General features: G+C 53.9%; 1 protein-coding gene across 45 annotated transcripts in view; it reads left to right on the top strand.

Annotated features, from left to right (window-relative positions):
- MAP4 (microtubule associated protein 4) overlaps positions 1–21,506 on the top strand; it is an 88,252-nt gene that overhangs the window by 46,990 nt on the left and 19,756 nt on the right. For 25 of the 45 annotated variants that reach the window (XR_014943674.1, XR_014943673.1, XM_015852720.3 and 22 more), the window contains 4 exons: positions 712–1,302; positions 1,859–2,005; positions 3,562–3,732; positions 4,766–8,674. Coding sequence is in view for 43 of the 45 variants with exons in the window: in XM_015852720.3 (XP_015708206.2) it covers positions 712–1,302; positions 1,859–2,005; positions 3,562–3,732; positions 4,766–8,674 (4,818 nt within the window). In the remaining 2 variants the exon portion in view is untranslated. The remainder of the gene's footprint in view (positions 1–711; positions 1,303–1,858; positions 2,006–3,561; positions 3,733–4,765; positions 8,675–21,506) is intronic. The other 20 variants (XM_085540714.1, XM_085540735.1, XM_085540733.1 and 17 more) reach the window with 1 other exon arrangement.

The raw sequence follows: 21,506 nt of genomic DNA, 5'->3' as shown, positions 1-21,506 counted from the left end.
TGGCAGTGAGTAGAGATTCTGGTTTTGAACCTCAGCTGTGTGGGGTCAACATGTGGAGATGCTGCCTGGGGTGGCTGAAGCTTAGGGCTGCACTGACACTGAGGCTCCTGTGAATGTGCCCTTTGGTAATCATCATAGAATCACAGCATGGCCTGGGCTGCACAGGCCCACAGTGCTCATCCCATTCCAACCCCCTGCTGTGTGCAGGGTCACCAACCAGCAGCCCAGGCTGCCCAGAGCCACATCCAGCCTGGCCTTGAATGCCTGCAGGGATGGGGCATCCACAGCCTCCTTGGGCAACCTGTTCCAGTGCATCACCACCCTCTGGGGGAAAAACTTCCTCCTCAGATCCAACCTGGCTCAGTTTCAAACCACTGCAAGCTAAAGCTGGGAAACTCCTTTCAGGGGATCTTTGTGAGCAGCAGCTTAAGTGCAGAGATATCTGATAGTGCTGGCAAATGTTTTGAAACCAGCAAATGTTTTGAAACCAACAGCTCGAGATTTAGTAGATAATGTGTAAGAATGAATGAGGCCACGCTGGGCATGGAAAAGCAGACTGCAGCCGCTGGTTCACTGCGAGGTGGTGCCGTCTGTATCGATGAGCTAAAGAGTGAGCAGAGCGGTGAGGGGGCCCCTCTGATCTCCAGCCGTAGCTGTCAGGAGTTCACGTTCTTTATTTTTTGTTCACTTCTGCCATCTGTGTTTCTGTAGCTGATGCTGAGAGCGTTGTTGCCTCGGATGCCACGTCCACATCTGCAGAGCAAGCTGGGCCCGTCCTTGCAGGGGACACGAAGCCTCCTCGTGCTGCGGATGCTGAGTCTGCACCTCCAGCAGAAGCTGAGCCCCCCCAGGGCACGGATGTGGGCTTTGTCCCTGCAGCAGAGGCCAAACCTCCCAGTGCTGCTGCTGCTGCATCTTCCCCAGTGCTGGATGCTGCCTGGAGCCCAGCAGGGGATGCTCAGCCGCGTTGCGCCGTGGATTTGGAGTTTGCCCCAGCAGCAGATACAAACCCTCACCATGCTGCGGATCTGACGTTTGCCCCCACAGCTGATTCTGAGTCTCATTGTGATGCAGATTCGGAGTTTACCTTTCCAGCAGAAGTGGCCCATCTTCATGCTGCAGATTCCAGCACTGCTCTGGCAGCGGATGCCAAACCTTCTCCTGCAGATTCAAGTTTTGTCTCTGCACCAGAAGTCAAGTCTGTCTGTGCGGCTGACACCGGAGTCGCTGCACTGGAAGAGCTGGTGACATCCAAGCCCACTGCTGAGCATGACAAATCCCCCTCCCATGAAGCTCCTGCAGGTGAGCTCCTCTGCCCCAAAGCTTCCTTCAGCCTTGAGATGATGCAGCAGGTGGTACACCAAGGGGCAGCCACACTCCTGGTGGGATAATGGAGTCTGTGGGATGGCACAAATGGGAAGTGAAAGAGGGGAGATTTATATGGATGTAAGAAAGACATTCATACACCAAGGCAGTGAGATGCTGCAGAGGTTGCAGTGAGAGGTGGTGCTGCCCCGTCCCTGCAGGCACCCACGGTCAGGGGATGTGCTCTGAGCACTGATGGAGCTGTGGGTGTCCCTGTGCACTGCAGGGAGTGGGACCAGATGGCCTTTAGAGATCCATTCCAACTCAAACGATCCCATGATTCTGTGATACAGATCTGCTTTAGCGGGATATTTGAACTTTCTGGAGGGGAGAGCTGGTTGGGGGCGATCCCAAAGCAGGTTATCGCTGTTGTGAAAACGAGGAACCCCTCTAGTTTCCCTCAGAAGATGGGGGTTAGTTGAGGAGGTGATTTTATCCTGCTTAATCTGATCCAAATTAATGCCGTTTTTTATTCTCCGTGTTCCATTTTTAGAAACAACTGCAAGTATGGAACAAGAAGCGAAAGCCCCTGAGGGTTATGTTGATGTTTCATTAGAGAATGCAAAGGACAGTGCATCATCTGCCAGCCACCACGCCGAGCACCTTCCAGCACCAACCAACCATCTCCCAGAGCCCGCAGGTGAGGAGCTCAGACCAGCAGTGGAAGCACTGAGGCGCTTTGCTCTCAGCTGAAGGCGCCCGAGTTCTTTCTCAGATGTTTTTTTCTTATTCTCACAAAGGACAAAGCAACAAAAGATTGACCTACGAGGTTGTGAACGTCGTATAGGGAGTGCGTTACAAATGGGCCACGGAGCCACTGAAACACTGGAAAAAACCTCTGAGATCCCCAAATCCAATCCGAACCCACCCCACTATTCCCTATGAATCACAGAATGGTTTGGGTTGGAAGGGACCCCAAGGATCACGGAGCTCCAACCCCCCACCACAGGCAGGGCCACCAACCTCCCCATTTCAGAGCAGCCCAGGCTGCCCAGGGCCCCATCCAACCTGGCCTTCAACACCTCCAGGGATGGACGGGGCATCCACAGCCTCTGGGCAGCTGTTCCAGCACCTCCCCTCTCTCACAGTACACAACTTCCCCCTGACATCCACCCTCCATCTGCCCTCCTTCAGCTTAAATCCATTCCCCCTTGTCCTGTCACTGCCTTCCCTTGTGAAAGGTCGATTCCCCTCCTGTTTCTAATCCCCTTTAAACACTGTCAGGCTGCACTGAGCTCACCCCGCAGCCTTCCCTTCTCTTCTCCATGCTGAACAAGCCCAGCTCCCTCAGCCTGTCTTTGTCGTGGAGGTGCTGCAGCCTCTGAGCATCTTTGTGGCCTCCTCTGGACCCTCTCCAACAGCTCCCTGTCTTTCCTGTATTGGGGGCCCCAGCTCTGGACGCAGCACTGCAGATGGGGCCTCAGAGGGCAGAGCAGAGAGGGACGATCCTTTCCCTGTCCCTGCTGGCCACCCCTCTGCTGATGGAGCCCAGGATCCCATTTGCTGTCTGAGCTCCAAGCACACACTGCTGGCTCATGGTCAGTTTTTCACCTACCAGGACCCCCAGGTCCTTCTCAGCTGGGCTGCTCTCAAGGGCTGCTCCTCCCTGTCTGTATTCATGGCTGGGATTCCCCTGGCCCACGTGCCTGGCATTGCACTTTGCTGTTCTGAACCTCATTGGGTTCACATGGGCCCACCTTTTGACTCTGTTGAGATCCCTCTGAATGGCATCCCTTCCTTCCATTATTTCAACCAGAGTGCTCAGCTTGGTGTCATGAATGCTGGGTGGTGACATTGGATGGGGATACCATGCTGGTAATGGATCTTATTCTCCACCTGTTTTACAGAGGAGAGGACGCGTAGTCAAAATTCAGTTGATTTTTTAAATCTTTTTGTTCTTATTGTCTGATGACCACCCTCACCTCACCCTGAGCCTGTGACCCCACAGCAGTCTTTGCTCCACACTTTACCCAAACCTCAACATGTCAGCCAAGATATAGAACTGCTTCTTAACGTGGGATCATGGGACATAATACCTGGGCAGCTACCAGACCTTTTCATCTTCATCCCTGCTAAAAGAAAGTAGAGCCCAACCCTTCCCAGCAGCTTTTTTTGAGCTGATGGTTTCCATATTCATGAAGGCTGAAATATTCTGGTCGCCCATTTTTGTATTTCAATTTCTCTTTTCCATTTCAGTCCCGCTAGAAACAAAAGAAGACACAGAGCTAGCAAACAAAGAGCTCCTTTCAGAGCGCTGTGTTGCTGCTGTGGATGTCCCTGCAATGGAGCAACAGAAGGAGGAGACTGAGCAGAACCACATCCAGCACACAGAGCCCCCGCAAGGAGCAGCCCTGCAAGAGCCTGCAGGTAGAACACAAACAGCACTTTGCTTTTAGGGAGGAAATGTCCTCTGGGAGCCGCTCACCTTTCCCACTGGCTGCACTGCCACCTGAGCAAGCAAGAAGGGTTTTGCACCAATGAGCTGTGCGGTTCTTGGCATCCCTCAGAGGTTCTGTTTGCACTCTGCCCCTGTTTGCTGCACTCCATCTCTTTTCCCCTCCTTGTTCACGGCACCAGAAGCCCACGTGTGGCTGCTGCTATTAATTGATCACTGATGCTGGCTTATATCTCTTGTAGAATGCAGGAACTCACCATCCTTTTTACCATTACCACCAGTTTTTCTTAGGGTGTTTTTTTGGGGGGGAACATTAAAAAGAGCCATTAATTCTTATTGCAATACTCCCAGTGAAGGCCTCCTTCCAAGTTGGATTTTGTAATTAACCAAAGGAGAAGGTGATTTTTGCCCTGCTCCGCTAACGCATCCCCTCTGGTGAGCCATCACTGCTTGCTTGTGTGGCTGGAGGCTGATCTGTGGCCCAGGGCTCACTGACAGATGATGGATGCTCCCTTGGAATCAGTGGCTGTAGCTAAGGAAACCCGGTGCTGCTTATAGCTGAGCACAGCAGATGACTTCTGCTTGCACTGTGGGTGCTGGGGCCGTAGCTCCTTGCTCCCATCCCCCCCCAGCTCCTCTTCCCACCAAAGCTCTATTTTTACATTATGGAAGGCTGCCCATTAGAGAGATAAAAAGTCGATCTGTGATCTTGTGCTGAGACATCGTAGGTCCTTAATGCGGTTCTGACAGGAGATAAGGTGTCCATACAAGAACTAATGCTCTTCAGTGGGGTCAGAGCACATACTGGGAGTTATGCATTTTTAAATAGCATCGACGTGTTTATCAGTAGCAGTTTAAATTGTTTGGTGTGTAAATGCCTTTCCCAGCCCCACCGAAGACTTAGATCTCCTGCTGGAGAGCTGAAGTCACGTTTGCAACTGTACCTCTGTATTTGATTGCAGCCAATGGTCGCTTTGATGTTTGAGCAGGCTTCCTGTATTCCAGGTCCGCCTCCTGCACAAATGAGGCAAGCTAACAAACCGAGTGGACGCGGGGCTGGCCGAGCACAGCCTGCCCTGCTGCCCACTGCAGATGGAGCAGAGGAGCGCCCCGTAGGTCCCCCACAGCAGAAGAGCTCTGAGCGTGGAGCAGAGCAGTGCTGTGCTGCAGAGCTGCCGTGCGCTGCTGGAGCTGCCCCGCATGGCACAGCTGCACCCAGGAGGGCAGCAGAGCCTCCCCCAGAGCTCACCCGGAGCAGCAGAGATGCGCCGCGGGAGAGCTGGGATATGGAAGGTGCTCTGGCTGTGGGCAAGAAAAAGAAAAAGAAACCGAAACAAAGGAGAAACCACCTGCCAAGAGCCGTGGAGTTCTGGGATGAAAACACGGCAGCCTGCAGAGCTCCTAAGAGTTCTCCGTTGGCTGTTGAGTTGCAAAAAGCAGCTGCTGGGCCCAGCGTGCCTGCAGAGCTGTTGGCTGCCTCGGGAAACAGAGCTTCAGATGTGCCAAAGGATGCTGCAGTAATAACTGGGAGTCACAGCCTGCATGACCCAAACAGCCATGTAATGCCAGCACTGGGCCGGCAGGGCACCGAGAGCAGCGCGCCGCTCAAATCAGGGCTGGATGAGAAAAATAGAGACATCATGAGAGCAGAGGAAATGAGAGGTGACAGCTCGATGGTGCAGTGCGAAGGGAAAGGGAAGGTGCCCTCAGAGCAGAGAGGAGAGAGTGGGGTGGGGGAGCCCATAGCAGCAGAGGTGCCAGCCATGTCTGTGGGAAGATTTCCTGATAGAAATGGGAAGAGGGAGGATAGGGAGCCAGCGTGGGCTGACCTGAAGGCATCTCCTTCAGCAGCCGTTGATATAAGCAAGGTAGAAACTCCTTTCCAGATTCTTCCTTCTGATAAAGGTAAGCGTGCTAAGGGTGTACCTCCCAAGCATAAAGCACCCAGTGATACCAGCTGCGAGCTTCAGGCTTCCAGTGGGTCACTGGGAGAAGCAGCACAGGAGAGTGGTGGGCAAATCAAAGAGCTGAGCAATGGATCCTTCCAAGCACCTCCAGCCCCGTCCACCCTGCTTCCCAACAAGCCAAGGGCAGCAGATGGAGCCAAGCTGGCATCCCCCAGTGAGCGCGAGGCCGTTGGCTTAAGTACTTCTGAGGGAGTATTGAAGACCCCAACAGATGCCAGCAAAGTGTCCGTTACGCCATTAATGGCTCAGAACCCCGAGCAAGGCATTGCTCTGCACAACAGGAAGGCTGATGGTTCTGCTGAGCAGCCAGCTCTAATGGAAGGCAGAGCTGCTCATGCTGAGGCAGCACACAGAGGTACAGCAGCGTATTCCCCTGACAGAAAGAAAGGGAATGGGTTTATTGCAGAGGAGCAGCAGACTGGAAGAGACCTCAGTGTTGCACACGGGATGGACAGACCAAAAAAAAAGCGCAGTGAAGGGAAAGGCAAAAGAGTGAGAGGTTTCTCTGAGCAGGGTCAGGAGGATGCGGGCTCTGATGGAGTGAGGATGGGGGACGTGACAAGGGAAAGGCCTTTCCCTGATAAAGGTGGGGAGGGTGGTTATGCTGCCAGGGGACACACGTCAGCAGACAAGCCCAAAAAGAGAGGTAGTGATGGGAGGAGTAAAAAAGGTGAAAAAAGCTTTTTCCAGCAGCCTTTTGTGGAGACTAAGATGGGCCTTAGTAGCTCTCCTGACAGAGCTGGCACGGCTCGGGAGGTCAGCGATGAGAGGGGCCGTGTCACTGCTGTGTGCTTCCAGGAGAGCACGTCGGGTGTAACTGCAGCACAAAGGCCCTTTGAGGGAGTAACAGAGGAGCCCAGAGAAAATGCTGGGAAATGTGAGATGGCTGAGCTGGGGGCTTTGGGCCAGCAGTTCCTTCCAGCGGGTAGGAGAGCTGATACAAAGCATCTCGCCGTGGCTGACACCATCAACAAAACAAAGGAGGTCAATGTTGAGGGTGAAGGCAGAGAGGCTGGAGATGCTTCTCCAGGTAGATCAGATGGGATGGGTTCTGATGCAGACAAACGTAGGAAAAGGTGTAGTGATGGGAAAAGGAAAAGGAGTGAGAAGGGCCCTTCTGGGCTGACAGCTGTCCTGGACACCGGGCTGGGAGCTCTTCCAAGCAAAGAGAGGGGTGGTGGGGGAATGAAGGAAGTGGGTTCTGAGAAGGTGCCTGGTTCTGAAAGAGGGGGTTTGCTGGAGAACGTGACAGCTGTAACAAAGGAGGTGCTGGAAAAGCCTAAAGGAGAGGGTAGAAGTTCCTCTCATCAGCCAGTCCATCCAGGCCATAAAACAGAGCCAGAAATAGGCAGTGCTAATGAAATGTGGCCCACAGCTGAGGATAAGGAGACAGATGTTCATACGGCAGAGCACAGGGCAGACACAGTGATGGCACGTGGTCCCACCAGGGAGATGGAGGCAGACAGACCTGAGGAAAAAGGCAGAGGGACAAAAGGCAAAGAGGCTGAAGGCAGCCATGGGCAGCCTGTAGCACTGGATCTGGGTATTATCCCTGCTGTGGGTGGGGAGGTGGGAAACGCTCAACAAATTCAGTCTAAAGAGAACAACGTCAGTGCTTCAGTAAGTCTGCTAGGTGACCCAAGTGATGCTACTAAAGCACAAGCTGCTGCTGTACCTCTGGAGCTAGAAAAGCTGAGCACGAGGGATAAAGAGAGATGCCAAAGGGCAGAGGTTGGCCCAGAGCTCCTCCTGGAGCCCAGCACAGGAGCAGAGATGTGTCCCCCCCCTGGCAGCAGAGCAGTCAGCCTTCCTGGTGCAGAGCATCCTGCAGATCACAGCTCAGCCACCATTACTGAGAGATCTAGAAAGAGAGGTAGCGAGGGAGGAGGTAAAAAGTCCAAGGCTGGCCCTGAGCAGCCACCCGTGGGGCCTGAGATGGAGTTTGGGATGGAAGAAATGGGTTTTGTGGATGAGAACAGAAATATTAGTTTCCCCATCGGCCCTCAAGTGCTTTGGGATAATCAGGGAAACCACGTGGAGTCCTTGGCCTGGGGGGCACATGGGGGGCTGCCTTCAGCTGGGGTGGCAGTGGAGAAGAGCAGCACGGAGCCCGGATCCAGCTATGGGAAGGAGGTGTGCAGCCAAACACAGCCCGAGAAACCTGTTGGTGTGGACCACAAAGAGCCTGGGAAAGAGGAGCCAAAGAAAGGGGAAGATGGAGCCAGAGAGACTGTGGCCCAGTGCAGGCTGGAGGCAGACGGACCGCTGTCTTCTGGTCGTTCAGCTCAGCAAGATGTTCAGACAAGAAAGGATGAAGCTCTCCTTTCTCCTGAGGCAAAGGCGGATGATAAAGGGACTGAAGAAAAACAAAGCGGTGCCAGCACTGCCTCTGCCCTTCCCCAGGAGGAGGTGGATGCACAGCACTGCCTGGCACCTGGCGGTACCCGAGGGGTGGAGGGAGCTGGAGGGGTCCCATCTGTGGGGGAGGATGCTGTGGCAGTGGGGAGCGGAGCATCGCGGGCTGCAGTGGAAGAGCTGATGGGGAAGGACAGCGAGGGGAGCGGCGTGGGTGCAGCCATGGAGAGCACTCAGCACCCGTATGGGTCAGGAGGTGGAGTGGAGGCAGCTGGAGTGGATCTGACTGCTGCCCCAGCATCCCTCACCCCCCCTGAGGATGGCAGTGAGGTTCAGCGCCGATCCGCAGAAGGTGATGCTGGGGAATCCCACCTGAAGGCTGTCACAGTTAAGGAAAAGGAAGAACCTGACCTGAAAGCTGCCCCAGAGGCAAAGAAAGAGCGAGCGAAAAGTGCGGAGCAGCTGAAGGGCTACATGAGACCCACCAAGGCCAGAGGGCTGCCCACACTGCCGGCCCGGCCCGCTGCTCCGGATGGGGAGAAACAGAGGCAGCTGAGAGGCAGCGCCGTGAGCCGGCCCAGGCAAGGCAAAGGTGTGTGCGTGTGATGGGCTGGCAGCAAAACCCGGAGCTTGCGTGCGAGCATCGCTGCTCGGCGGCATGACCACGTAACCGTTAATCCTCGGTGGCACCAGCGAGCGGGGCATGAGCGGTGTGTTGGCTGATCCTAAAAGGCTGCTGGTTCTGCTTGCCTGGCGCACAGTGCTAATTCCCAAACCTTAAAAGATGCACCGTTTGGTCTGAGTTCCAGAACTTGATGATTTTTTAATTCGTTCCGAGTTGATTTTCCGTATAAATTTTGCAGCACTCCCAATTTTGAAGCACTCTTGCACTTCTCAGTGTTAAGTTCCATTAGCTTCTCATTGGAGACCGAAAGTGGCATCTGTGTGGGATGCTGCAGTGAACTATCGCTGTCACTGTGCAGCGTCGGTACCACCAAAGGGCAGGAGCTGCATATTCCCATGGCAGGGAACGTTCCCTATCGCTGTCACATTATGGGGTTTGGTTTTAATGCCGCTCCGGGCCAAGCACAGCCATCTGCTCCCCTCCTGCAGCTGGTCTGTGGCTTTGCCTTAAGGCACCTTGAGCATCTTTGCACAAAACACACCTCCTGCCAGAGCAACCACTGTGCCGGAGCAGAGCAGAACAGCAGAACCCCGTGCTGATGGGCTTTGGGACTCTGCGCTCAGGATGGACTGGAGGGGTTGGTGCTGTTTGCCTGGCTGCTGACCAAGGAACAGATGGCATTAATTTCATAGAGCGAAAGGAAGTTCCTGGGAACTTCAGAATGGAGTCTGTAGTCACGGTACAGATGGTGTGTCAAATGATGCCCTCCGTTTTCTGCTCAGCCCGAGCCTTCCTCGGGAGAAATTGGTGTCTGGGGATGGCAGAGGTCGGGCTCCTCATCCCCACTCCTTCTGCCTTGTCGTCAGGCGTGGAAGCTGGGTCTGCTCCTGCGGAGTTCCTCGCTGCCAGTTTGCATGATGCAGTCACTAACTTAACAGCCGTCGAGCTCGAGTGCGCCTTAACATGCTGGTCAGGTTGTGGAGAGGTTCTGTAATTTTAATGAGCGTTGCATAACCCAAAGTAGTTCTATTTTGGTGGAAGTGGTGTTCTCTGCATGAACTTGTGCCTGCAGAAGTAATGTTCTTTGGTGCATGATGCTACAAAATGAGAAAGCTAAAGACAGCGTCATCCTTTTTATGGAGATACATGTGTGTGTATATATAACCTTTCCATCATCTGCTGGAAGTTGTTATTTTCCATGCTAATTGCTGTATTTAAGGGGGCAGTATCCTGGTAGGAGACCCATGTGGGGAAAAAACACCAGAGGAGCACAGCAGGTAAATGCGGGTGGTGCAGCTGGGGCTCTTCCATCCCTTCTGCTGCTGCTCAGTGAGTAGCAACACGGCAGCAATGCCTGAGCTGAGTCCCCGTGTGGAGGACGAGGGGTGTGGATTGCTTTAGGCTGCACCAGGGGGTGAGTGAGTGCATGGAATGCAAGTCAGAAACAGAAATCAGGGGAGGGAAAGTGTTGAGTTTCAAGACCATGAATATATGGGCTTCTGTGCTGGACAGAGAAGGAGCTGAAGAGAGCCAAGAAATGGTATGGGTGTCCGAATGTTTGTGAGGTTGGTTGGGCTGTACTTGCTGATGGGGCCAAGGGTTATACTTCCTGGTTGGGTCAGGGATTGTACTCACCAGTGGGACCATGAGCTGTGGTTGATGATGGGGCCATGGGTTGTGGTTGTTGGTGGGGTCAGGGATTATAGTTGCCAATAGGGCCATGAGTTATGCTTGACGATGGGGCGGTGGGTTGTACTTGCTGGTGAGGCTGGGGTTGTACTCAGCAGTGGGGCCATGTGCAGTGGTTGATGCTGGGACCATGGGTTGTACTTTGGTAGTACTTGCCTTCTACCTGCTGCTTCATTCTCCTGTTAAGATGACACTCAGCAGACCGTGGCCAGCACTTCGTGTATGTTCGGTGGGACTGCGAAGCTTACACTTGTCCACATCTAATAGAATAACATAACCAGAGTTGGAACATCTGCGCACAGGAGCTGCTTTGTTGCCCCAGGGGGCAGTCAGTGTCGCGTGGTCAGAATAACATAGATATCTGCTGAGGTTTGGTAACTGAAATCTCTTCAGCCAGGCTGAAGTCCTACACTGTGTTCTAGAATAACAGGACAGCGCTCCGAAAGGCATCAGCTCCTGCATGAACTGCTAAAATAGGTCTGGGCTTGGTGATATGGCTCCCTGGGGAGCCATGGCAACAGTGATGCTGCAGATTTCTTGCTGACGAAGTTCTGTGTCTTGGATAAACTGCAAACTTCTGTGATTTTTTAATTATTGTTATTTTCTAATTCTGACAGCGATTTAAAGTGAGGGAACATCAGGACGTAGCTCTGCTCATGCCATTTGAATTTGGTCTTTTGTGCATCTTCTGCATTTATTTCAGCTTCTTGATTTTGTTGCTGCCCCAGATTCTTCTGCAGAACTGTTTTGTGCCCTTGGATGTTGGGGGCAGCTGAGATGATGGTCGGAGTTCAGTGCTTCCACAGCCACCCCTCATCCCTGCAGTGGCTGCAGTTCTCCTGTGGGACCCCATGCTGTAATTGGGTTTGTCCTAATGAGGAGTGGACCGTGCTAATCTGCCACCGCTGTGCTTGGGACTGTGTTCCTTAACAACAGAGCTGCTCTATAACGATGCTTTCCCAATGATCAGAATAACATCACTGCATTAATGAAGCCATGGGTTGTACTCACCAATGGGGCCATTGAAGTTTCCAGTGGGTCTGTGAGCTGTGTTTGATGATGTGTTGATTATCCCAGATAGGTGTAGGAGGTGGAAGCCAGACAATGGCACCAGCCAGTTCTCCTGTGTGTTTATGTGTTTATGTGTGTGTCTCCTGTGTGTTTATGTGTGTGTCTCCTCCTAAGTGTGTTTTGAAGCAACAAGAGAACTTTGCTCTTATCTGCTTTTCCTCCAAGAAGCAGCGGTGTATATTCAGGTCTGCTTCATGGGGGTATCAGCTCCAGTGTTAATTAAGAGGTGACTGTGGAGGGCAGTGTAGAAGGCTGCTAGGTATCCAGAGGCCCCTCTGTGTGGTGTTTCTTGGTTCATAGCTCCAAAGGTGTTCCTATAAGAATGTGTCCCTGCAGACACCCATGGTCAGGGGATGGGCTTCGAGCACTGATGGAGCTGTAGATGTTCCTGTGCTTTGCATGGTGTGGGACTAGATGGCCTTTAAGGGTCCCTTCCAACCCAAACCATGTGATGGTTCTGTATGCAGGCTCCAAAGTAAACTGCAGTTGCATGGATGACCTCGGGGGGTTGAAACTGGGTGATCATTGCGGTCCTTTTCTACCCAGGCCATTCTATGATCTTTGAAGCCCACTCCCAGCCTCACTGCCCTGTTCTGTTCCAGGTGGGATTTGGGCTGCAGATATCCTGTCCTCTAAGCAGTCAGCCTGTGCTGAGCGTGGCTCCGTGCCTCGTGGTTCAAAGCTATGATGGCTGGATTCTGCTTCTCCTTTATATCTCTCAGAGATACCCCTCAGATTGGGGATAAATAAGGTGTGTGAGCGCTGTGACACACTGCAGGTCCTGTCTGCATGGTGATGGGGTGGGAGTCCCAGCAGGCGTGTGAGCTCACGGCCCTGCAAGTGTGCCCGGCAGTGCTGTGTGAGGGATGGGGCTGGTCAGCCTCATCAGCAGCTGTTATTGGTAATGATGCTTAATTAGAGATGATGTTGTTGGAGACGCTGGCAAGGAGGAGCTCATCCTGGAAAGCGATGTTGCCTTAGAAACCGGCGCAAAGGACTGCACAGAAATGGTTGTGTTGGATTAAAAAAAAGAAGAAAAATGCAGCAAAGGCATTAGGAGGGATCAGTGATAGCTTCAGGAGTGGAGCGAAAATAGAAACACTGCGCTCATCCATCTGCCAGGGCTGGGATGCGGGGCGGGCGCTGCCATCACTGCTCCCAGACATGGAGCGCGGCTGCACCGTGACCCCCATAGCAGTCATCCACCCATCCTTTCCTGCTTATCTTCCATTGCCTAACACTGTGTCTGCTATAGTGATTAAATAAATGAAAGCTTTGCAAGACTTTTTAGGAAGAATGGGGACTGAAGCTCTGCAATGGGGCTGCTGGCCCCGTGCTGTGCATGTTGGCCAACTGGTTCTTGCTGAGTGCTGCGGGTGAGACGGAGGTGGTGGGGGCACCCAAAGGAGTAGCAGCACTTAGATGGGACCAGATGGCTTCAGGGCTCCTCCATTTTCGGGGCCGTGCTCCGAGGAAGTGCTTGCAAACATGAATCCCACCTCAGTTAAGAGAGCAAAGGCAAGACTGGAGCCAGGCTGCCATTTCCACTGGAGGATACCCGGGAATGGTTTATTTTAAAATAGAAGCCGTGGAGGCCCTTTGAGCGATGCAGCTGGTGGGCGGCAGCGTTCTGCTTAATGAGAGGCTGCCGTGGAAGATGTATCTAACTTACAGCTCCTTAGTCACTGCTTTTAAATATAGCAGCGACTTAAAGCCGGGGCTGGCTGTGTGGATGGCAGCGCTTCCCAGCAGGTTCAATTCAGGGGGCGTAGCACAGGCTGCACAAATACGCTGCGCTCACTCAGACTCGGGGGAGCTGCCCATAGGGGGGTGCTGGTGCTGGTCCAGGTGCTGATGGCTCGGAGGGGTCCATCGTGTAAGAATGGACAGCATTAAGGGCATGGAGCGTGGGTGGGTGCGGGGCTGTGCACGGAGCTGTGTGCTGTGTGCGTTCAAGGCGGTAGAAGACAGGCAGCTCCAAAACCCCATTCAGTGTGTTGTGTTTTCTTTTTATTTAAATGTGGGAAATAAGAAGTCAGGCTCGTGCTATTGAAAGCCACAAACCCTCCGCTGTTCGGGATGTGGTCCTGCCCAGCTCGGCCCGCTTGCCATAGGAGCGGTGCCCTTTGTGCTGGGTGAGCCCCACAGCCCTCCCTGCAGCACAGTGGTCACTGACTCCAGAAGCGCACGGTAATGTTGGCTGCAAACAAAGCCCCTCTGCTGGCAGCCACTGCTCCACACTGTGCTGGGGGTGGGCTCCTGTGTGGGTTTAGGGTTCGTTCCAGGGGAGGCAAACGCTGACCTTCATTCATTGGTATCCCCGAGAGCAGCTGGTCGGTGGGAATTAATGAATGTAAAGGCACTGATTGTAACACAGAGTGTTGGAGGGAAAGGAGGAGGCACCATTTCCAGCTGCGTGCGGCTGCCAGAAGTGCTGGTCTTACAGAATCATCTCCCCATCAGCGCCCATCCCGACCCCCACCGCCACTGTGCAAATTGCAGAGCCAACAAGGAGCACAGGGGCGGACCCCCCCACACCCCCCCTCCAACAGGCAGCGGTTCAGAGAGTGGCTGCGGTGGGCAGGAAGGGGTGGGAGAGGGGCGGGGGGACGGGAGGGAGCTGCCGTGAGTTGGGGGCACGCGCAGCATCGCAGCCGGGCTGAGCCGCACAGCGCCGGGAGACGCCGAGCTCCGGAGATGTCTCTCTCCAACCAGCAGCCCGCAGCCCTGTCCGAGTACAGCCAGCTGTGCAAGGGCAAGACCGAGAGCTTCTCGGAAGCCTTCCGCTGCATGGAGAGCCCGAAAGACTTCGGGAGAACGGAATTCGAATGGCAGAGGACGGAGGGGAAGCTGAATGAGATTGGTTTGAATGTGAACTCCGGGGGACCGATGAAGGACGGGCTGGTGAAGAACGCGGGTTTCACGGATGAGGATAAGCTGTGCTTCTTTGAAGGCAAATTAGACAAAGAGCTAAAAATAGCTCAGAAAGACAAAAGAGAAATCGAGGTGCCAGGCAAAGCGTACCCGGCGGCTGCGGGTCACCTTGAGAGCTGGGCTTTGATTGCCGACACGTTCCCAGCGGCCGAGGGGAGCTTTGTGAACCCCAAAACAACCGATTTCCATGTGGGGCCAACGGGGGCTGAGAAATCTGGGCTGGGCAAAACCACGGCCATCACCGACCAGGAGAAGGCAGCCGGGAGGGCCGGGGTGGAGAGCCGGAGCCAGGCAGAGCCCAGCCCGCTGTCTGTGCCTGAGAGCGATCCCAGCAAGCGCAGCAAGGAGCAGGAGATCAGCGTCTGGAACCCCAATTTCCACCCTGTCCTTCCTAACGAGTCGGGCTGTAATGAAGCAGCCGTGAAAAAAGATGGAGCCCCCAGCTATTGTGTGGTCGGGGTGGTTAATGACAACTATGTGCAGAGTGGATTCTCTTCTTCTTCGACCACCGTGAAGATGGAGCCCCCAACCACCACCGTCGAGCTGGCTCAAGATGATGCCAAAAGTCACTTCAGTAACGCCGCCGAGATGGAGGAGGAGATGGAGGACAAGCTGAGCTTCGCAGATGATGGTTTTCTGAACAGGGCTGCCCAGCAGAGGAAGGCAATGAGGCGTGCCATGTCCGAGTGCTCGCACTTGTCTGTGCCCCTAACCCTTAACCTGGCTGATAAGTATCCGGAGCCGGTGCTCCGCGAAGATGTGGCCACGGGGCTGCTGTCCCCCAGCAGCAGCCTGAGCCAGTGCTCCAGCCCCACGGCCAGGAAGCCGAGCGCTGCCATCAAGAGGTCAATGACGGTGGCAGAAGAGCAAGCAGCCAGCGTCAGGTTGGGCACGGAGCTGCCCAGTTTGGTGATACCGGAGCACCCGGAGTGCGCGGCCGAGGAGCCAGCGGCCAAGAAGAAAGAGGAGCGTGGTGGGGTGGGCAGGAAGGAGCTGAGCAGCCCCGGTGCCTATCAGAGCAAGCTGGAGCAAATCCCTGAGATGGGCTGCCTCGACAGAGGGAGGGAGGAGGGGAAGGGGGAGAAGAGAGATGCCATCGGGGGAGCTGCCGGCACTGAGCCTCCGAAAAGCAAAAGCACCGAGATGGAATCCAGCAAAGCTGCTCTGCTGGAAAGGAAAGAAATTGAGGTCAGCGATGCGCGGAGCGCTCTGTCTCCCAAGCAGGATTCGCCACGTGATGGTATGTTGCTAATTTTTACCTCCCTGGGGAGGATGCAAACAGGAGGGGAGTCAACTCTGTGAAAGAGCAGATAAGAGCAGGACAAGGGAAGATGGTTTGGAGTTGAAGGAGGGTGGATTGAGGGTGGATGTCAGGGGGAAGTTGTGTACTGTGAGAGTGGGGAGGTGCTGGAACAGCTGCCCAGAGGCTGTGGATGCCCCGTCCATCCCTGGAGGTGTTGAAGGCCAGGTTGGATGGGGCCCTGGGCAGCCTGGGCTGCTCTGAAATGGGGAGGTTGGTGGCCCTGCCTGTGGTGGGGGGTTGGAGCTTCGTGGCACTGGTTGGAGGCTGGTGCTGGTGACAAAGGTGGATGTTTGGGTGGAGGAAAATGGAAACAACTCATTGCTTTAGTGTCAGTGTGAATTGCTTGCTGGGAGCCCACATAGACTTCAGTGTGCACATGGCTGAGGGTCTGGCACAGCCCACTGTGGGACTTAAAACCTGTCAGCTTCTCCCCAGCTGTCTGAGCAGTGCCCTGTTCCGCTCAGCCTTCAGCACCCTGTGCTGTTTGTCCGAGGTGACGAACAGAAGCTCCTTGTGCTGGTTCAGCCTTCGGAGCAGGAATCACAGAAACTTGAGGTTACGATGCCTGCTGTGCGAGGGGAGGGTGACAGCACTCAGGGACTGGCAGCCCAGGTCAGTGGGCTCTGGCATGCTTTGTGGGGGTGGTCCTGGGCTGCCCCTGCCCCATGGCACGCAGAGCAGGGCAGGTGCTGTGCCGTGGGTTTGGCCATGGCTCATGGCGTGCTGCTGACACCCAATGGCTGGTTAGTCACCCCAGGAGCGTGGCAGCCCTCGAGTTGCTCTGGTCTTCATTCCAGCTCTCAGTAACCACGTTCAGCACAGTTGTATTCTGTCTCTAATGCCCTTCACTCGTCTCTCATTTCCTGATCCGATGCCTGATTTGGTAACCTGCACCCAGCGGTTGGAACTGGATGATCTTTGAGGTCCCATCCAACCCAGCCATTCTATGATTCTGATTCTGTGATTTCCTCGAGGTGTTTCAGTTCCCAGGGCTCACTGCAGACCCCACATAGCACAGCTCTGACAGCACGAACCTCCCAGCTCTGACACACCACCACCACTCCCCATCTCTCAGTGTTACCCTACTCCTTATGGGTTACCCTACTCCTTATGGTCTGCTTGGCGTGCAGATTTCAAGTCGTCCTGGCAGCTGTGTGATGAAGCAGCATCACTTCTGGATGTTGTGGGTGCAGACATCCATCCTTAAGGGGTTAATGGAGGTGCCACAGACCCACAGCAGGTCCCACCGCTGGCAGAGGGGATGGTTTGGGGCATAAGAGGATCTGTGCTTGGCAGCTCAGCCACGAGTACCAGTGATGTTGGGGTAAAGTGGGGAGCAGGAAGAATGCTGTATTTGTGCAGTGCACCTTTCACTTCAGGGAATTCTGTGCTGTTGGGGTCTGCTGATGCTGAGGGTTGTTGGCAGTGACAGTCCATGTTGTTGGTGAGGTATCATAGAGCCATTTGGGATGGAAGGGACCTCCAGAGGTCCTCTGGTTGCTTTGGACACACGGGTGTGTGCTGTGGCTGGGCTGGCTGTCCTGTAGGGCCATTTCAGAACAGATGAACAGGATGTTTTAGGCAGAGAGACAGAAGAAATGCTTTTGAGTGGATTGACGTGTTTTCCCCCAGGGGGCTGAGCTTCAGCAATGTAAAGGTCAATGAAAGATGGAGCCGTTCAGGGCCTTCTGCTCGGCTTGCCTTTGGTAGATGACCTCTTCATATCACCAAGATGTAAGCATCCCACTTGGAAGTTCTTTCCTGTTGTGGTTTGTGTTTTAATAGCTGATGTATGGTCCTCACGGTGCAGGTCTGAGTGTGAGCTGGTGCTGGCAGAGCTGGCTGGGCTCTCCTGGGCAAGGCATTGAGAGTGACTGCCTTATTCCCTGCCCAAAGAGCAGCAGTGAAGGATCGGACAGGTCAGGTTTGCTTTGTGCAGCACCTTGCTAAGAAACCCGCTCTGGATTTATTCTCTGCTGGAAGAAAATGTCGTTGGGTTTGATGAACTTCATGAGCTTTTCCAGCCTTAATGACTCTGTGCACTGGAACAGGTTGCCCAAGGAGGCTGTGGATGCCCCATCCCTGCAGGCATTCAAGGCCAGGCTGGATGTGGCTCTGGGCAGCCTGGGCTGCTGGTTGGTGACCCTGCACACAGCAGGGGGTTGGAATGGGATGAGCACTGTTGGCCTTTGCAACCCAGGCCGTGCTGTAATCCTGTGATTCTTAATGACTCTATGAAAATGTAGCAATAGAAGCAATAGACTGGCTTTTTTTGCTTTGTATATCTACAGTTTAGAAAGAATTGTTGGAATGCAAAAGAAAACAGAGCAAAATTCCTTGGGTGTGTATGAGATGCTCCAAACTCTGCTGAGCTTTTGCTCCCCCTCCGCTGGCACAGAGTGCATCAGTGGCTGCAGGTTGGGCTGGTAGAGCTGACCTGCACTCTGTGCTCTCCTCCCTTATCACATCAGCATTGGCCACAGACCCCGGCCACAGCATGAGGCTGCATTGTTTCCTCTGCTGAACAATAGATCTGATTCATGTGCGTGTGCTGCAGAAGCAGCCAGTGTGTGATTTCTTGCACATACCAAAAATATCAGCTCCGATGGTACCCCATACAAAAGCGATGCCGTTCCCCACTGCTTTTTTTCCTGCTTTCTTTCAATTTCCTCCAATTTCAGAGACTTTTTGCTCTGAAATATCCACAATCCCAGGCACTGCTGCACCAGGCTCAGCCCTGACTGTCGCTCCCAGTGCTCAGCTCGATGTGTGTGCATCAGTGAACTCGTCCTGGCTTCATGAGCCTCATTCCTGCAACAGCCCATGAGCAGCAGGACGCTGTTCTTGTGCTCTGAGGACCATCTGAGCCGTCCGTCCCTACTGGGTGAGACTCTGGTTGCCATCACCCCACATTTAAACAGATTAAAGTTAATTATGGGATTAGGAATTGTCAGCCCCACTGCCTTGCAGCCAAGTAATGATGTTTGCTCAGGGGATGTTGGTGGTTGGTGACTGCTTTGCTGACAGAGTTCCTTGCTAGATGAAATCATGCATTGAATGAGAGAGAGGGGAAGAGAAGGACTGTAGGGTGGAAGGGAAAGTCAAGAGACAGGTGATGAACAGAGCCTGATACAGGGTCCTGTAAAGTCCAGTTTGGCATTCAGCCTTAAGCACAGAACAGTGTTGATGTCTGTCAGGGGCTGAGCTGGAAGAGAATGTGGGAGACTGATAAGAAAGGTTTGATAAGAAAATAGCTTACACTGAGAGCGGTGAGGTGCTGCACAGGTTGCAGTGAGAGATAGTGGGGCCCCATCCCTGCAGATACCCATGGTCAGGAGATGGGCTCTGAGCACTGATGGAGCTGTGGGTGTCCCTGTGCACTGCAGGGAGTGGGACCAGATGGTCTTTAAGGGCCTCTTCCAACTCAAACAGGTCCAAGATGAGCAGAATAGCAGGACAAGGGGAGATGGTTTGTATTGAAGGAGGGCAGATGGAGGGTGGATGTCAGGGTGAAGTTGTGTACTGTGAGAGTGGGGAGGTGCTGGAACAGCTGCCCAGAGGCTGTGGATGCCCCGTCCATCCCTGGAGGTGTTGAAGGCCAGGTTGGATGGGGCCCTGGGCAGCCTGGGCTGCTCTGAAATGGGGAGGTTGGTGGCCCTGCCTGTGGTGGGGGGTTGGAGCTCCGTGATCCTTGGGGTCCCTTCCAACCCAGGCCATTCTGTGATTCAGTGATCCAAGGTGTTGCGTTGGTTCCAGTGCTCAGATGAGTTCCTTAAAACCATTGCCATGGAGGCACAGGCTCAGCTCTGGAAGTGCCTTAAAGTGGGGGGAGCACAGAGCAGCACAGGGCAGTGCAGGAGCTGAGAATTTGCTCTGTCCAATAGAGTCATTGTGCTCTTTGTATCTGTTGTAGTTTCCATGGAAATAAATAAAAGGCATTACTTTTGGGGTCACCCACACATATCGGTCACTGTAACTAAACCTGGCTGCTGGCTGTGCCATGCAGGTAGGTATGGCTGGTAGCTGGTTTGCAGAAGAGCAAGTTGTGATGTAGGTCTTCCTTTCCCATGTAAAAGTAGTAACAGATCAGCCTGGGCTGGGCCAGGCTGGCAAAGAGGACATCAACTGTGCTCCTTCGGTTCTGATCACAGCACCAATCATAGCATTGATGTCAGGTGCCACAGTAAATTATAGAATCATTATTATGGTCAGAAGAGCCCTCTGAGGTTTCCAATCCAACCCGCCCACCCCCAACCCACTGCCCACGTCTCCCACTGCCACATCCCCACGTTCCTGGAGCACCCCTGGATGGTGACCCCAACCCTGGGCAGCTCTGCCAGCACCCAGCCACTCTTTGGAGAAGAAATGCTCCGCTCTTCTGCATGGGTGTCAAGTGGGAGATGCTCTTCTACATGGAGATGCTTTGGTTGGCCTCCTCTGGGGAGGGAGGAAGCAGAGGGCTGTATTTTGAGTTGCATTTCTGCTTAAACGATGAGTTGTTACTGCTTAAATGACGAGTTGTGAGTAGGATGGGTGAGGAGGGAAGCTTGTGCCTCTGTGATATTTTGGGCAAAACCCGCGTCGAGCGAGGACTGGTTTTGTTTCTGAGGTTGTTTACATTGAAGAGAGAGAGTAAAGATGGCCACTGCCTTATTGCTTAATCTATTTCTCTTAATGGATTTGCTGTTGATGACTCTAATCCGTATGAGAATTCCAGGGCTGTTGCAGTGAATGATGTTTAGCTCAGCTTAGCCCGCTGATATCCCTCGCTGGGGATTGGGGCTGAGCTGCGTGGGGATGTGGCTGTAAATCCATCCCGGAGCTGGCCCAGGCCAAGGACGGGGTGCAGACCCCATAAAGTGGGGCAGGTGGGACAGGAGGGGGTTGCTGTAGGCTGTGGTCCCCACTGAAAGGCTCTTTGCTTCTTCTTGCTCCATCCCTGGGTGGAGCCCTGGGCACCTGAGCTGTGTCGGGGTTAGGGGCTGGCAGCCCTGCCCGTGGCAGGAGTTGGAGCTGGATGGTCTTGGAGGTCCCTTCCAACCCCGCCATGCTGTGATTCTGACTAACCAACAAACAGGGAAGAAAGGAAAGCAAGCCCTGGCAGAGCTGACCTTCTCAATGCATGGTTATGTGGTCACTGCTCTCACTTACCTTCCCTTTCACTTTGGAGCTTTTGCTCTCCATGGTAGCAGGAAATAGAAATACTCGCTTGTGGCCCTCAAAGATGAACTTAAGGGGTCTTTCTCTGTTCCTTTTGACTTGGAGAATTAATTTTTGGGAGTACTTCTCTTGCATGAGTTGCTGCGTGGTGCTTGGGAGATAGCCAGCCAGGGCCTTTGTTCTGCATGAGTTCCATGAGAACAGGGCAGTGTGGATGAAATGTAAGAATTCTGGCAGGAGAAGAGAACCAAGTGGGCAAAACAAATCCATCCCTTTGTATGTAAGTCAAATATTGGAGGAGCAGCCCCATGGTGTGGGAATCTTGGGGGTACAGGGATGGGGCATCCACAGCCTCCTTGGGCAACCTGTGTCCACCAGTGCTCCAAGGAGGTCCCGTGTGCTGTGGCTGCTCGGAGCCCATGTCCTTGGAGCACTCCTGAGGTTTGCTGCCATGCAGGGGGAGCTGAAGGGCTCCTCAGTAACTCTTGCAGACTAATGAACGCATCTGATTAAGGTTTGGCAGCTCTTCCCAATATTCCCCGCAGTGAGCACAAATTCCCAGGCAGGTCAGTGCTCCGGATGGCAGAGAGCACCCTCCTCATTAAAGGGTGGGTGGCAGCGGGCGGGCTGCTGAGCGTGTTG

Source organism: Coturnix japonica, chromosome 2 (genome assembly GCF_054131305.1).
Source record: "Coturnix japonica strain WE chromosome 2, WE-NBRP24, whole genome shotgun sequence".
Classification (NCBI taxonomy): Eukaryota; Metazoa; Chordata; class Aves; order Galliformes; family Phasianidae; genus Coturnix; species Coturnix japonica.
Note: the sequence above shows the minus strand (reverse complement) of the source record. Positions and strands in the feature narration are given on the sequence as shown.